This window comes from Micropterus salmoides, unplaced genomic scaffold (genome assembly GCF_014851395.1).
Source record: "Micropterus salmoides isolate LMB-PRFRI ecotype aquatic unplaced genomic scaffold, ASM1485139v1 Ms_hic_scaffold_9, whole genome shotgun sequence".
In the NCBI taxonomy this organism is placed as follows: Eukaryota; Metazoa; Chordata; class Actinopteri; order Centrarchiformes; family Centrarchidae; genus Micropterus; species Micropterus salmoides.
In genome coordinates this window covers 10,838,712-10,855,589 of record NW_024044681.1, presented here as the reverse complement: position 1 = coordinate 10,855,589, position 16,878 = coordinate 10,838,712, and the positions used below count along the sequence as shown (strand labels likewise).

Genomic DNA, 16,878 nt, shown 5'->3' with positions numbered 1-16,878 from the left:
AATTTAGTTGAGCCTGCTTTATATATATTTAGGTCACAGGCGTTGGCTTTGACAAGTAAAAACTGATTAAAAACATACTGCATCTTAAGTCAGCTTTTTGATTTTAATTTCCATCGTCCATTTTATTGTGCTGAAGCATATTTTTTGTTTGTATAGCTGATTACTATTTGTAATAGTTTTTAATGATTGTAAAAGCAACCAGCTTGAAGTTTTTTAGATGGTTATATCCAGTTTATGGGCAGTGGTCCCAAAGCTTATAGAAGTGAACTTGTGACCGGGAGGTCGCCGGTAAAATCCTCAGACCGGCAGGAAAATCTGGCTTGGAAAGTAAAACAAACAGTGCTTGCCCTCCCTCATTTACCACTGAGCTGTCCTTGAGCCCATGACCAAAACTGCTTCAGTGGAGCAGCTCAGTGGCCAGCAGACCAGGCTGCGGTTGTACATGGGGAGCTTCCAGGTGTAAATGTGTAACGGTGTGATTGTGATCAGGACCTTTCTGCAAATGAGAGATTGCTCTCAGTGAAGCTGTCCCTGAATAAATAAAAAAAGGATTTAATTTAAAATAAGGTTAAATTTGTGTCATACACATTCATCTCCAGTTGAGGGCAGCAACACTGTTGAATGAGATCTAATCTCCTTTAAATAAAGACACAGAGAAAGAAGTAGAGGATGGACAATAAAGACGTTTTTGTAAAAGAAGAATGCAACCTTCAGGTGCACCTTGTAAGCTGCTTATATAGAGGTGAAGAGGGGTGTGAGCTCAAAGCGTTTGCCACCAACTGTAAAACAGGTTCATTTTCTTTAGACTGACATTGAATTCATTAAATACATTTTTGCTGAATGGACTGTGCAAATGGTTATACTTGGTCAGGGCTGACACATGGAGTTCTAGTGCAGCTGGAATAATACTCACCCCCTTTAATTAAAAGACTGGCAATGAAGGATGCCTGTGTGTTATTGACAGAGATCAAATTTCTCCAGATGTTTTCCATCAGTTGTACAATGTAGGCCTTTTGACGGGTCTTCACTCACTAACACCCACAGATTATTATATATATATTTTTTTAAGTGAATAGCTCTGAGTGGATATTACATACTGAAATGCTTTTCTTGTTTGATACAAGTTTAAGAGACTCAAACTACATATCAATTTCGATTGAGAATAGCCTACTTTAAAACATCAAGAAGAGTTAGAGCACTTAGCTTTGTGAATAATGAAACTTTCCTAACAAAATAAAGAGAGCGTTCCTTGTTTATCTAGGGCTCCGTGACATTACGTATTACTAGCACAAATCCTGCAACGTCCAATCTCCCCTGAACCCTAAAAGGCTCAATCCACACTACTGCATTTTCGAATTAAAACGGAGACCTTTTGCTACGTTTGCACCTGCCGTCCAGACTACAACGGCGAAAAACGAAGACCTAAAACAAACGCTGCCGACCCCGCTTTGCGTTTCACTCCCGTGTTACATTCAGTAACAGTCCCTGCTCGTTATTGACTCATGCAACAAAAACAAAAAAAATGGTCTGATGCTTAGTCTGAATTTATTTATTCTTTCGCCAAATCTTCTGTAACTACGGAATAGACTATCTGCTTCATGTTTACACTGGTGGGCGCATGCCCAGTGCACCTGAACGGGTCCCAGCTGTGCGTTTTCAGTTTTAATGTAGACGGAGATCAACTCCAAAACGCAGCGGAAACGCTGGTGTGGACGGAGATCGTATTCGTTTTAATTCTCCATTTGTAAACTAAAACGGAGTAGTGTGGATGGGGCCTGAGAATCTTGCCCCTGTACTCCAGCCCTGTCCATTGCTTTCACCTCCTTGATCCTCTTCGCCTTAACAATATCATATGCAAAGTGCCTCCTAGCACGATTAAGTGTATTTGGAAGGGAAGTGATTAAAGCTTCATGGCACATATCTGAAAACACACTCACACAACTCTCATATTATAGTAAAGTAATAATAATGCATATATATATATTTGCATATTAATTGGTCTGCGCCCTTCAAATTCCAAAATAAAGAATCCGAAAGGGGAGTATTTATTTAAAATTAAAAATGAAACGATAAAAAAAAAAAATACCAATCACAAACAGCTGCCCCCCACCCCTGTTCCTTTTTGTGGGGCAAGTTTGGAGGGGGTGGGGGAAAGTAGATGAGAAGAATGGTGGGACGCAAACCGCTCACCAATTATACAGTGGTAGGATCCCATCTACGGTCGGTCTCCACAAACGTGCCTTGAATTGCTATATTCCCGACGGTCCCTGAAGGCAACTGCAGAGGAGGAAGGAAACCTGGCAACGCTGTCACAAAGCTAACGTTATCCGTGTAATGCTAAGGCATCTGAACGCATCAGCTTTGTCAACATGCACTTAAGTGTTGACCGAGGCGGTTTACCATTTGATCTTTACTTCGTGGCGTCCTCAAAAGCGTGTTAACAAAATTTACAATGGCATTTTCTAACGAGCCAAGCTAGCCTAACCGGCAGACGGTTCTCTTCGTCGTAGTCACAATCAATCGACCAGCTAACCAGAACGAGTTGTTGTTAGCTTAAGCTGGCTCGGTGAATATGGCGATTGTGTCTGGTTCATGTGCTAGGGTGAACGGGTCTAGAAATGGGCCGTCTGTGTCCGCAACACCTTCTGGATCCGTCGGACAATCGCAGCCCATGATAGCGGTGTGGGAATGGCAGGATGACCTGGGATATTGGCGGCCTTACAGCGGCCAAGTGAGCGCCTACATCGAGCGGTGCCTGGCACCGCGGGGCCAGAGAGGAGGAGGACCCGGCTCAACGAGCATCTGCCTCGGACAATCAGACCCCAGCCTGTCGCCTTATCTCATTGACATACCGAGCTTGAAACAGTTTCGACAGGACACAGGTGAGTCTATGTCAAACTGTACTCATACTTCCACCTTGACGGAGTGTTTTTATTTCGTGATTAATTTAATCATTGTGCCTCGAAACCTTACAGTTATCAGGCCAGGCTAACAAGCAACGCTAGCCGCTTAGCTGTAGCTTACAGGGGCGCCGTTGTTTTGATGAGTGTTTACATTGCTGCAAGCTAAGATTAGCCAAGTTACCCGGGATGAAGTTTCGATAGACCACTATGTTGAATTGTTTTGTGTAAAGTAAGCTAACTTGTCCACATAACCTTGCTATAACTCGTCACATTGTTGACGCTTGTAACATTAGCATATCATTTATCTTCTCTGAGCTCAGCTGGTTTCATGTTAACTAGTTTGAATGAGGGGCAACAGAGCTTGTAAATTAACAAATGACAAGCAGTGTAGATGTTAGAAGTGGCAGTGCTCTTCCAGACTGTCAATAAAATGCTTTTCTATAACTATAAAGCAGCAGTATTAGTCAAAGAAATTTTACTTGCTGCCTTGAGGAATTAAGCAGCTGCACTTTTTATTTTTATTTTTTTTTACATATAAAGGTTTAATACAGTAGCTTTAAAAGTTTAAATCATCTTTTTTTAAATCAATCAATCTTTATTTTCAGGAAAGACACGGTCAGTACGGCGGTCCCTGTTTGCCCAGTCCTCAGGCCTCGGCAGTGGGGTTTACTGGGAATGGGCCAACGATGAAGGAGGGTGGACTCCATATGAGACTCGAACATCTATCCTTTTGGAGCACAGCTACCAGGCCCGCCAAGGCACGGCAGACTTGGGCCCGCATGGATACAATTACATAGTGGATCTCACATCTCTGGCCCAAGTTAATAAATCTTCAGGCTTCAGACGGCAAGTCAGACGGCAGTGTAACCTCCCATACCCACTGGCTTCCTCTGGCCCCCCAGCCATTCCCTCGGGCCCTGCCTGCTCCTGCCAGCAGTGTCTGAACCACAGCAGCACAGGACCCATGCCCAGCCGTTCACGGCATTCCTTCTCATCAGGCAGTCTGAACCGGCCCAGCCTCCAAGGGACAGGAAGGGCTGTGGCTGCTCACCCCACTTCTGTCTACTCGCCGTACCCTAGGAGACCCCTCTCTGTAGGGGGCATGTCCTGGGGCAGCCCCTGGCCTCCACCTCCCTCTGGTAGTCAACTGTCTGCACCGCTTCTGACCAGCTCTGCCAGTGCCAATGGGTTAAGGTTGGTGTCTTATAATTTGCTGGATTGTGATTTGGTTTTACAGACCTGTCAGAGGAAAACAACAGCAGTAAGGGGTTCAGCTGTGCTGGTATCAATTTCATGGGACCCTCTCCACCCTTCCCTCCCCCGTTGTCTTTCCTGTCTGTCTGCACTTTGACCTATCCTGAAAAACAGGAATGATCTGTAGCTCCAGCCCAGCCTATGTTTGTTTTGGCTCAGTTGCTGTGACTCTTCTCTGTCTCATCTCCAGCCTTCCTCCTTTTCTGTTTGTGACGGCATAGAAAACTGCTTTTTAAAGACAAATTGCTTACTTAAATGTTATAATGAATATGCAGTTCACTTACACTTTTCCTGGGCTTCAATTTTCTTCCACATTAAGTTTCATTTAGTGTTTTCCCAGCCACTGGAAGTTAATAATAGGACACTAACGCAGGATATTTTCCACCTAGCAAACACTGTGGTTTGTGTTATCCTCTTGATTTTTGCCATCATTGCTTACACGACTCAGTGATTACTAATATACACGCACAAAAATGTCCAATAAAAGGTTAGCTAATGTTAAAAGGGCTTCATTATATCAGTGACACATTTCCTCTTATTGTGTTACCATGTCCTCTTATTTTGCTGATAAATGAGGGTAAAACACACAGCGATTTTTAGCTTATTTTAATCTTATTTCACATGTCTGCATTTTTTTTTTCAATCGCTTTACTTTTTGTGAGTTGTGCTGGTGGTTAGAGCATAGGATTCTCTGACTACAAAAAAAATAAGAAACAGAATTAGTGCAAAAATACTTGGTTTATGAGTTTATCTGTCGACTGAAGAAAATGTAAATAGTTATTTTGATAACTGACTTAACATTTAAGTCTTTTATTAAAAAGAAAATGCCAAACACTTGCTGGCTTTTGGAATCTTCTAAATTGTAAGGATTTATTGCTTTTCTCAAATTTTCGTTGGACTATTTGGCATTTATAGACTGAACTGTTAAAAAAAACAAATGGACTGTTTAACAGGTAATGGAAGTAATCATTAGTTGCAGCCCTGAACTGGATTTAGTTTAAAGCTCCAATTGCTAATTTCTTTTCCTTGAAGGCTGCACGATTGCATGCATATTTAACAGTATATTGGGTGTTGCACTATAAACAGTCAATGATAAATTGTTGTTGTTTATCAATCTCAGAAACTGCCAGTCATTTACTACCCAGTCTGAAGATGGTCAGTCTTTTCAGCTACTAGTAAATGTAAATAAACATTGGCAGTTAATTCCCAAGCAGGTTTTATTTTGTTGTCTTGATCTGGTGCCAGAGCTATTCCTAATGCAGATGATCAGAAACTGAAATCTTTTTAAGTCTTTGTTTTGTTCTGCCTGCTTGTTTCATTGTTGCTGACTGAATGTCACTGTCCTTGTTTCCTGTCCTGCAGTGTTCCTTCCATCTCTGTGCCGCTGAATGGGTCCACCAGTGTAAGCTCAGCCCTGGCAGGTAAACGGGTCACTAAACATCCATCCTGACTGACCTCTGCTCAGTCTATTCTGCACCACACTATTGAGTTGGTTTCCGGTTTCATTCAGTATAATGTTTGGGGTTTATGTGCCTTTTTTCTGTTGTTGCATTTGTCTTGTGAGTGTCAGTCTGTTTAGGAGCAGCATGCCACAAAAAGGGGTTAAAAATAGAAAAGAACACCCCCCCCCCCCCCCACGTAAAGCAATGATGTCCCTTTTTATTGTTCAGAGAGAGGCTTCCTTCAGTGAGAAACAAAAGTGATATTGTCCTGTTTGTTGCAACACAGTGTTTTATTGAGAGCCTACACAAGTTTCCACATGCTTTACTAAACATTCAGCTCTGGGTGCAGAAGCATGATTCACTTCAGTTTTCAGTCTTGGTCCTGGAAGCAAGCTCCACCTGACACTGGTTTTTGTATGATGGCTCAAGGCTAAACAACATAATAGAGATAACTACTACTACTATGAACGAATACCGTATACCCCTCCATAAGTTGATTTATTTAGATGATTTGCATTTCTGACAAATCATTAGAATATATATTAAAATATATCAGTGATGTTACTAAGTTTCTTATATAATGACACAAGGTTCTTGGCACCAACAGCAGCTCTTGTCGCTGTGATTTATAGAAGGCTGAATGGGTTGCATGTGACTTTATTGTGTGAAAAATGTTTTCCTTGTATTCACATTTATTTAAAGAGCACAGTCAAGTTAGGCACAGAGAGGCTGACCCCTCACACAGAAAACTAAGATGTTAACGAAATCAGAATTTGATTTCCAAATTTGCTGTCGAATGTTCCCAAGATACTTGACAAATGGATCAATATGTGTATTTAGGCATTTTCCTCTCATCACACTTTTTTTTGCATGTTCCCTGTGCCGCTTTCTATCCTCACCCATGCTTGCTTGTAGCATCATGGAGATTCTTGCTCTCCCAGCTCCTCTTCCATAGATATTTGGATTCTTCTCAAAAGGGGAAACAAACATTCAGCTTTACAATTTTACTCAACATTCAAGCATTTTTAATGATAAATTATGACCAACTTTTTCCCCCCGATGTATTTTATTTTGAAATTTGTCCACTGCAGTGGGTCCAGATAACCATATGTTTTCAAAACCTTTACGAAGAGCAAGTACTCATAAAGCTATTCAAGTACAAAATTATATCATAATTTTAAATAAAACATACAAAATAAGGAGGAATCTACAGAGGCAGAATATACCCTTTGTATTTTCACAGAGCAAAATGTACAAGAAAAATATAATTAAAAGCTGGATAAAAGTATTTCTTTTATAATTTCTTTTTATCTGGAGAATAAAAGGATTTAACTTTTATTCTTGAAGTGCTCGGTGCATCTCCTTATCCCTCCACTAATTTGAATTTATGATGCAATATCTCAATTTGACAACGCTCTGGGGGGTCCGCACATAGTGGTTAGGACATGGTACTATAATTTGAATTATTCAAAATTGTTTCCAAATATCTGTCCTCTGTAGTGGACATGTCACGTGCATTAAAGGGTTAAAAATCTGAAGATTGTGCCTCAACTGTCATAGAAACGTTTTATAATGCATTGCCTTCATTGCGCCCAGCTCACTAGAGTCAACATAAGGCAAAACCAGTTCTATACTGTCCGTATTTAAATATGAGTCAATCATGGTAATACCATTGATTGAATTAGAGAATTTTACGCATGCAGTTTAATTTCCACCCTTTAATGACACCTGGTCACGTATTTAATGCTTTGATTTTCCCTGATATTGTGTAAATTTGAGTTTAGGCTCTAAATATCAGTATGTAACAGCTACAGCCTGCAAGCAGCTGGCTGACTTATAGCAGGCAGACAAGTTTTAATTTGTCATAAAATGGCAAAATTGACATGCAAAGGGAATGCTCACTATTTTTTATTATTTTTTTTCCTCTGCGGCACACTTCTTAATTTATAACTCCATTTCTTGGCTGTGATAAGCTGACTGAATCAATACAATCAGCACAGAGAAAGCTAGAGGACCAGAACCTCATTAGTTCAAAGCACCGTACCGTGACTTTGGTGAGTCATGTGGTGTCTTCTCCAAATGTACAGTTTTAATGTTTATTAGTCAGTAATGAACATTAGTGGAAATGGGGTCTATTTCTTACACACTTTGTTTATTTGTCAGTTTTAAATATATACAATACATACATAGATGCCTCCATTACTGTTGGAGGTAGAAATTAAAAATCAGCTTAGTCATTAATGTCCGTTACACTTGCTTTCTATTTGTGTGTTATTGGCTAATCTAAGCCACCATAAGTTACTGGTCAGACCGGATCAAGTAATGCTGCTGCAGCAGAAACCCTGAGTTTATTGAATTGAGTGTATTTTATTGCTTTTAATTTGTAAATTAGTATTTTTTTTGGAGGTACATAGTGTTGCTTTAGATGATCATGCTTAGATCTGCAACGCCTATTCTGCATTGCCACAAGGATAGTGGTTGTAAACCATTCCTCATAGTTTGCTGATTGATTAGTCTGACTGCCAGCGTCTGGGCACCATCAACTTTCCAGATTTCCAAGATAACTTGTAGTTTTCACTTAGCTCAAGAGATTAATGCTAGCTTCACAACAGAAGTCCTGATTGCAAAAACGGCTTTACTCATTAATCAAAAAGAAGAGACGGAAGAACAGCATATCAACTGAGGCCATATGTTAAACATAATCAGTTGGGTTTTAATTTCAAGGTACTTGATGCTGTGTCTGACTCCAAGTGTGTGGGTGTAGGGTGGGGGGGCACAGTGGAAACATCAGTTGCTGCTACATTTCTCATACCTTCGATTTGTTCCTTTCTATTCCTGCATATCTCCACTTGCTTTCAACCCTCACCTACCCCACTCTGCCCCGCCCCGCCCCAACCCGCCTCAACCCACCCCAACCCACCCTACCCCGCTCCAGGCATGGCCTCCATTTTGATGTCAGCAGTGGGACTCGGCGTGCACTTCACCACTGCCCCCCTCCCTCAGCAGCAGCAGCAGCCACAGCAGCATCCACAGCAGCAGCCACAGCAGCAGCAGCAGCCTGCTCCTTTCTCTCTTCCTCCTCCTGTCCTCCCCCCAGCCAGCAGACCCAGCAAGCCCCACAGCAGCAGCAGCAGCAGCAGCAGCAGCAGTTCAGTTAGGAGAGCAAAGAGGCAGCACAGGAGAGGTAGCTACCACGCCACTAGCCCTTCCTCCACCTCTTTTTCTTCTTTTGGTCCAGTTATCACCGCAGGCTTGAGGAACATTTCATCCTGCATCAACTCACTTTCATTTGTCTTCATGTGTTTATAGGGTGCGTTAGTTGAAAAAAAAGTGCTGCTGCAACTGATTTTTGTGCAACTGTCAAATGAGTCTGGTCAGTGTGCTCTAAACTGACATTTTAAAAGCAGACTACCTTTTGGGTTGTGTGATTCCGCTATCACTGACCTCTCTGCTGCAAACCCCACCAGTTTCATTCCAGTTGTTGTTGGTATCAGCTGCTTACCTACCATGAAATCTTGCATCATCTTGGTTAATTTTCAATTCTCAAAGATGTAATGTGCAGCACTTTGTTCTTTTTTTTTTTTTACATAACCTTCTCCCTTCTCCCTGACCATCTGAACAGAGAAAAGGTGCTGGGAGTCTGGAAAAATGTAGGATAGTGCAAACACTGCCTTAAGCTGTGTAAATCTAGCATGAGAATATAGAACGAAGCTTCCAGCGATTTTCAAATCTAACCACATGTCTGTGTACAGATGGGTAACAAACAGTAGGAAAATCCTGATTAAACGAGTGGAGAAACAAACTCAAACACAGATGCTTCCATACAGGATGCGATGGCTCACTGAGTGGTTTGATGAGTTTGAAAATGATACACCGTGTGGCCTTCACAGTTAACCAAACATCAGAGATTTTCTCTGCTGCCATAATCTAAGCACCAATTAAGTGAAAATCTCGCCAAGGAGCACTGAAAGTGTTCTGGAGGCATTTACATTACATTTATTCATTTAGCTGACTCACAATTGCTATGTATGTCAGAGATTGCATGCCTCTGGAGCAACTAGGAGTTAAGTTTCTTGCTCAGGATGGATGTCATTGTGGGGAATTGAACCTGGGTCTATCACACCAAAGGCACGTGTCTTATCCACTGCCCCATCACTACCGAAGGCTCAGGGTAGAACAACACCTCACTAAGAGACTTTATGTTGGGTTTGACTCTGATTTGTCACCCATCTGTGTAGTAACAAAACTTCGTCAGCTCATTAGCTTTCTACTTTTGGGACAGAAGACTTCATTGTGTCGAGCCTCAGGAGCCTCTGCTGCAGTATGGAGGATTAGGCTATGAATTGCTTAGTCAGTTGACTGAAAGTAATTGGCAGCTACTTTGATAATTGTGCCAAATCCTTTGATGGTTTTTAACTTCTCAAATGGGAGAATAATAAATAATTGTTAGTTGCAGCACTACTGCAGAACAGTAAGCAGCTCGCCAGCTTAAATCAACCTTTGGACATATTGTAAGAGGTATTCACTGTCATACTGGGTTATATCAAAGGGAGTTGGCTCATAGATAAGTTGATAATGTAGGCCAGCAATAATAAAAACATGTACATTGTCATGACAGTAAATTACTCTTCCTCCATTCTTGATTGTCTGCCACTTTTAACTTGAATACCTGCACTTGAAATCAACAAGGGGACACGTCAAACATAAGGACGTCTGGAAATGAAAAAATCTGGACTTTAATGGAGCAGTCTTGTGTGATAAACTCAAGAAGACAGTTGAAGATGAACGTGTAGTTCGCTTTCAGAATTTTGTTTCCTAAACAGACTTGACACTCACGTGTGTGTATGAGAATATGGTGGTGATATGCAGTGTCTGGATCAATTCCTTATGCTGCCAATCACGGTCGTACACACGAACACTCCCTGTGTCATGCATTCAGATTGTCTCTGTGGCTTAAATGTGTTCTGTGTCCTGTGCATTTCAGGATGTTTGATTAGCAGCAGCCTGGACTCTTTGTATGTCGCAGAGGCAGAAAGAGTAGAAATCCAAAGCTTGGATGACTAATGGTTGACTGAAATTCTAAAATGAGATTGTGGATTACTTTGTATTGTGAAGAAAATCATTTCATCTCCTCTCACCAGAGTCTCATCTTTTTGTTGGACTCGCTGTTTTAGTCTCTGGCCTGTTTCAGCTCATTCATCACTTTTGTTTTCTCTTTTAGCCTCAGCTCAGAGACCTGACGAGGTGATTCAGCGCTACATGGAGGTAGTGGCTGGAGTCCCGGATGAGGTAAATGTTTCATTGTCAGCCCCCCCCCCTTTCCAGACATCACAGGCATTAAAAAAACTTTTTTTCAAAGTTTTTATTTATGGTCTTTTGAACCAGCAAAATCTTTTTTTTTAAGGGTTGACTGTGAACTGACAGTGGTGCATGTAATGTGTAACACAGACAGAGAAACTGAATAAAGGGCTGAATGCTGTTGCTGGCCTTTAACTGGGGAAAAATGTCAAGTTCTTATTCAGTAGTTTTGACACTAAACACATCCCCTGGGTTCCCCTCAGGACTGCATTATCTGCATGGATCAACTGTCCAATCCATCCGGCTATGAGACAACGTCCACAGAGGAGGGAGGCCAGAGCATCCTGCCAGACACTGTGGGGAAATTCATCAAATGTGGACACACCCTGCATATGCTCTGCATGCTGGCCATGTACAACAATGGAACAAAGGTACAGAACTGTTGCAGACTGCAAAGCAACTATTTTTTTATTATGTGGACAAATTCACAAAGTCACAATGTGACACAATGCTGTCTTAAGTACAGATTGATCCTAAAAGTCTGCCTTGAAGTACTGTGAACATTTGACAAAAGTTAAAAAGAAATGATATTTAAAGTGATGGAGTGATAGTTTTAAAGGAATAGTTCGACCTTTTGGTGAAATGTGCTTATTCGCTTTTTTGCCCCGTTAAGGCTGATTTATACTCCTGTGTTGAGTCTTCACTGTCTTGAGCATTTATACTTGTGCGTTGGTGTCTGCATCGCTCTGCAATTCCACATCCAAAATTCTAGTTAGAAGTATAAATTAGCCTTTAAATGAAAAGATCGATATCAATCTCACATCAGTGCGTTTCTAGCACGTAACTCTCGGTACATTGCACCTTTTAAATGGAGCAAACTGAAAACTGCCCCCTAGCTAGAATCATGTTTTTTTTTTTTTTTTTTAACCAAGTCGATTGCAGTTGTCTGGCCTTATTTGTGTCTTCTTTGTACGCTGGTTGTGTGGTTGTCTGATTATGCAGATTATGCTCTTGGAAAAAGAGAACTGAATCTGGAAAGACACTACCTGATTAAATAAAGTTTAATTTAAACTAACTCTTGGCAAGAAAGCAAATAAGCCTACTACCCTAAACTTTGGACTAAAGTTTCATGCCTCTCTGAAAGTGGATTTTTATATGCCACACTGAAATCAGTCTGGCATGTACGATACTTTTGTGCTGTTGTGCTTTGAAAAATGCTTAATAATAATGTATTTGCAGTAAATGAGCCAAAATAAGTGCTCATGTGTGGCTCTCTTCCTGCCCTATGTTCTGATGTTGCGTTTTATTGTGGATATTTACCATATGCTGTATATACAAACATCAATGAAGCACTGGTTGATGGGACCAGAGGTAAAGACTTGTTGATGGAGGCAAACACAAAAGTCTCATCAGTGGATCGACGAATATTTGATCAGCAGTTACCTGGTTTGTATTGATCGTTCCAGTTTAAAAGGCTCTCTGGCTGTGTTTTCTCCTCAGGACGGCAGTCTGCAGTGCCCCTCATGTAAGACGATCTACGGAGAAAAGACCGGCACCCAGCCCAAAGGCAAGATGGAAATCTACAGCATCGCCCAGTCGCTGCCAGGCCACCCAGAATGTGGCACCATCCAGATCATCTACAGCATACCACCTGGCATACAGGTACGTCTGTATACTGAGGTACCACAGTGGCAAGTATGTAAAGTATAAAACTGAAAATACAGCCTAAGCCAGGGGTCTCAAATACTGGCCCAGTGTAGGCCGATCTACGACATGTTTAGAATTTATTAAATTCAGCCCACTTTTTTTTTAAAAATTTTTTTTATTACTTTAATTTAGATTTTTCTCCATTCTTTTAGTTTAAAGTAATAACAAGTGCTGGAATTTCAGCTTGCAGCAAAAAAAAGACGCAACAAAGCTCATCTGTAAGTGAAACAGAATTTTCATAAAAAGGAAAAAGATTCATTAAAATAACCAGTGTTACTGAATGTCAGGATGAGGAATTCAGTGAGTTTGACTGAAGTGTGAGTGAGCATGTGACAATAGATAGACAAGCTACATAAATGTGGATTTACATGATGCATTTATAGAAATATTTCTTTTGACTAATAGTACCTCTGGGAAACTTTCCCAGCATGATTAGTCTGAAAGTTTAATAAGAAAGTTTTATTTATTTTTTGGGGAAAAGTTAACAGATTGATGTTGAGACTCTGTGGAGGAGCATTCTCCTCTCTATCTTTGTGCGTGGTTCACAGTAACACCCTTCTTTTGTTACAGTCTATTGGGAAAACCTTAATTTCTTTGTGTCCTGCTGCAACCGTGAGTGCAGATAAATTGCAGGAAAGAGCCGCATGTATCTAAAGTTACAAGAACTTGAATCAGATTTGTATTGAGCTGCTCGTCTACTGATGATCTCCAAAACACCGTTATTAGATTATATTTTGTTTGTTCTGACTGATCTGTATTATTAAACTTTAAACGTGTCCATTCATCAGTCAGTTTTTGTGCTCCTCCAACAGGGCCCGGAGCATCCTAACCCAGGACAGCCGTACAGCTGTAGAGGCTTCCCTCGCTTCTGTTTTCTACCAGACAGCGACAAGGGCAGGAAGGTAAAAAAAAAAAAAAGGGACTGACTCTACACTTCAGATGCTTGTATGCAGCGGAAACAGATCTCAGATACGTACAGAGATTACTATGATTCCTCTGGTGTCTGTGTCTACTTGCATAAAACCACAGTGCTCCCCTATAGCTCATTCAGGCCCACACAAAGAATATGAAATTCTGCATTTTATTAATCGCTGCAGGTGATTATATTAGATATTATATAGCAGGGGGTATTCAGGTCTTAGCATTTCATTAAGTGTATGGCACAGCACTGAGGTTATCAGCATATATGTCCTACCACTCGTAAAAACAATAAAGAAATTCAGTCATTACCAGAGGACCGGAGTGGAGCTGTAGGGGCCAACCTGGCACATCAGGTTCATACAACTCAATGCCATTAACACAAGACTCTGCATAATGCTCCATCAGGATTGCAGTGTTTCAGTGTGATTAAATTAAGAACATTTTGTGCTCATTATAAAGTTGTGTTGTTTCCATGGTGAATTAATAGCTCATTTCCTGCTTGCTGGCAACTGCATCTGCACACTTTAGCTTCTATAAATAATCTCTGATGTAATTCACTAATGGAAAATTGGATTAAATGATTCCAGTTGTAGTTTATCTGTGCCTCAGACTCATTTTCATCTTCAGAGTCCCAGTGGTGTGATGTTCCCCGCAGAACATGGATTTGAGATGATGAAAATGTCCCAGCTGGGATGCACAGCCTGTCCCACAGTGCAATAAACAGCCGGAGCCTGTTAGAGTGGCTAAAATCCGAACAGCGTTTAGGAAACACTGTTCTTCTTCCATCAGTTAGGCAGCCTATCTGTTCTGATTATCTCAAGTTACATAATGCTATTATAGCTAAATTGTTTGTTTCTAGACTGAGCAACAGAGTCAGCGTACCTGGCTGAGTAGTTAAATTGTTTCACCAGTAAAGCTGGCTTCTTCAGGGTTTCTTAGATGACATTTTAGAGGCCATGTTCAGTCAACTATTAATCCATTTAGCTGGGTAAACCACCTCCCAGCAAAGCCAAAACATATTTATGTTACCTGTGTCATGATATTGTAAAAGAGGTATGTAGCTGATCATGTGAATACGAAGCACAAGGGCTGCATCTAAAAGTTACTTTCATTGTCAAAACTAATCTCCCCTTCTGCGTGTCGTCTTCAGTGAAAAGGAGCCCTATGGACATAAAGAAGTTTGAACCACTTGATGTTAAATTGCATATTAGGGCTGCAGCTAGTGATTATTCTCTCGATAAGTTGAATCTTGTCTATAAAATGTCAAAATATAGTCCCTATTTTCCAGAGCCCACGCTGTAATGTCTTCAAATAGCACTCAGATATTCAGTTTAGTCTTATAAGAACAAGAAAAGCATTAAAAAAAAAAAAAAAAAAGCTGTCACCAGAGAATGTTTAGCATTTTTGCTTGAAAAAAGGACTTAAAGGTGGAGTAAGCGATTCTGGAGAAATCCAACATCATGACAAATACCATGATATTGAGCACAACACACACAGCAAGTAATATAATTAATGTTTGCTAAGTTGGTGGTCAGCATGCTGTTTTCACAGTTGCTGCTGTTAAGCTAACATGCAGGGTGGATTAGACTTTGCCAGAGCCAGCTCAGCAGCTCCAGACAGTGATACTCACAACTCTCCTGCTGCTATAGCAAACATCACAACAACAGAATGTGTTGGCAAACTAGAAAGTAAGCTGAATGTGCCTGGGCAAGTCATTTAACATTACCTGACCCAAATATCATGGCTGGATAGGCTGGCTTAGTGTTGTGTGGCGGGATGCGGGCAATTAATAGAGCCAGGGCTGTATACAAACACCAGATGTTTCCCTAATGTTTGCTCCTTGTCTCTCTGAATAGGTGCTGGAGCTGCTGAAGGTGGCGTGGATGCGACGCCTCATCTTCACCGTGGGAACGTCCAGCACCACGGGAGAGCCCGACACGGTGGTGTGGAACGGCATCCACCACAAAACAGAGATGATGTCCAACTTATCGGGCCACGGCTACCCCGACCCCAACTATTTGGACAATGTTCTGTCTGAGCTGGCCTCTCAGGGCGTGACCGAGGACTGCCTCAAACCTCCCAGCAGCAGCAGCAGCAGCAGCAGCAGCTAGGTCACAGCTCCGAGCTTCACACACTTCCTCTCACTGCTGACCACTGAGTTAACCCTTAAAAATCCACCTCTTGCCAGGTGGACACCCCTGCAACTTCTGTGTTGTTATTAAGTTAATGTCAGCATCTGCCCAGATCTCATTGAGTGAGCAAAGGAGGAGAAGTGTCCTGAAGCTTCTCTGGAAGAAGAAGTGGAGTGCTTGCTGAGAGTAGTTGCTCCAATACATTCCCTCTCATCACCATATTCCAGGGACTCCTATTACTCTTTCTCAGACTGGAGATTGTGCTTTGGTTTTGTTATGTGTTATTTTTTTTCTTCTATCAAGAGCCTCATCTGTATCCCCTTGTCCAGTTGCCAGAATGGCAGCTTACATCCGGGATAAAAATCTTCATAAATCATAAAGCACTTTAGTTCTGACGGTATATTTAGCTGACAAGATGTGTGATTTCCTGGTAAAAGGGCAGTTAACTTGTTTTCAAATTGGGAAGTTATGCAATTAAGGTGTTTCCGCTGAAAACCCGTGTGTTTAGCACAAGGACACTGACACATCTAGTAGCAAAGTGAGTATATATTAGCCTATTTGATGAGAAGAGGCAATACTTAACTGATGTAAATAAAAAATAACAACATGAATGAAACGAGATATTGTAAAAAAGAAAAAAAGAACAGGTTCTGTCCACAAGTGACAGTCGAGGAGAATAAAGTTGTGTATTAACATTTAACTCTACTTCTAATTTGATCATGTGTTATATTTTATTGCCTAACCTAATTTGAAAAGCAGATATGTAATGCACTCACATGTGATGATTTTTCATGTTGTAAATTTGCAGTATGTATGTCCACGGGCATTCGGCAGGCATCGTTTTTGTCACTTAATATGTTATAGTTTGTGTTGCCATGTATGTGAGAAGGGACAGGGTTACATCAGCTATAGCTTAACGACCTCAATCCTTTTGTCCAAACAGATGGGAAGGACCGCTGAGAGAAAAAAAAAAAAAGAAGCTTAAGGTTAAGAACATTTTACAGTGTGACAATCAAGGTCATCGAACTCGTCTTGATTAAACAAGACACATGAGGCCGCAGCAGGCATGTTAATGTTCCCGCGGGCCACAAACTCACTTTCTGTATTCACATGCATCATTCTGCTCACAACACTGCAGTACAGTTGGTGAACTGAGTCTTGACATGTATACAAGTAAAACTGAAAAAAAGTCTGCAATAAAGGAAAAAAAGGCAAAATGAA

The 16,878-nt window shown here is 41.1% G+C and overlaps 1 protein-coding gene across 2 annotated transcripts; it reads left to right on the top strand.

Moving 5' to 3' along the window:
- Positions 1 to 2,258: 2,258 nt before the first annotated feature.
- On the top strand, positions 2,259 to 16,878 carry dtx2 (deltex 2, E3 ubiquitin ligase). 2 transcript variants are annotated; one of them, XM_038708234.1, is made up of 9 exons: positions 2,259 to 2,882; positions 3,509 to 4,097; positions 5,520 to 5,578; positions 8,535 to 8,783; positions 10,821 to 10,888; positions 11,161 to 11,328; positions 12,398 to 12,559; positions 13,417 to 13,506; positions 15,382 to 16,878. In XM_038708234.1, the coding sequence occupies exons 1-9, from the start codon at positions 2,573 to 2,575 to the stop codon at positions 15,634 to 15,636; spliced, it is 1,950 nt and encodes a 649-aa protein (XP_038564162.1). In that variant the 5' UTR covers positions 2,259 to 2,572; the 3' UTR covers positions 15,637 to 16,878. The 2 variants fall into 2 exon arrangements, with proteins under 2 accessions (XP_038564162.1, XP_038564163.1); XM_038708235.1 differs by lacking the exon at positions 8,535 to 8,783 and having other exon boundaries at positions 2,262 to 2,882.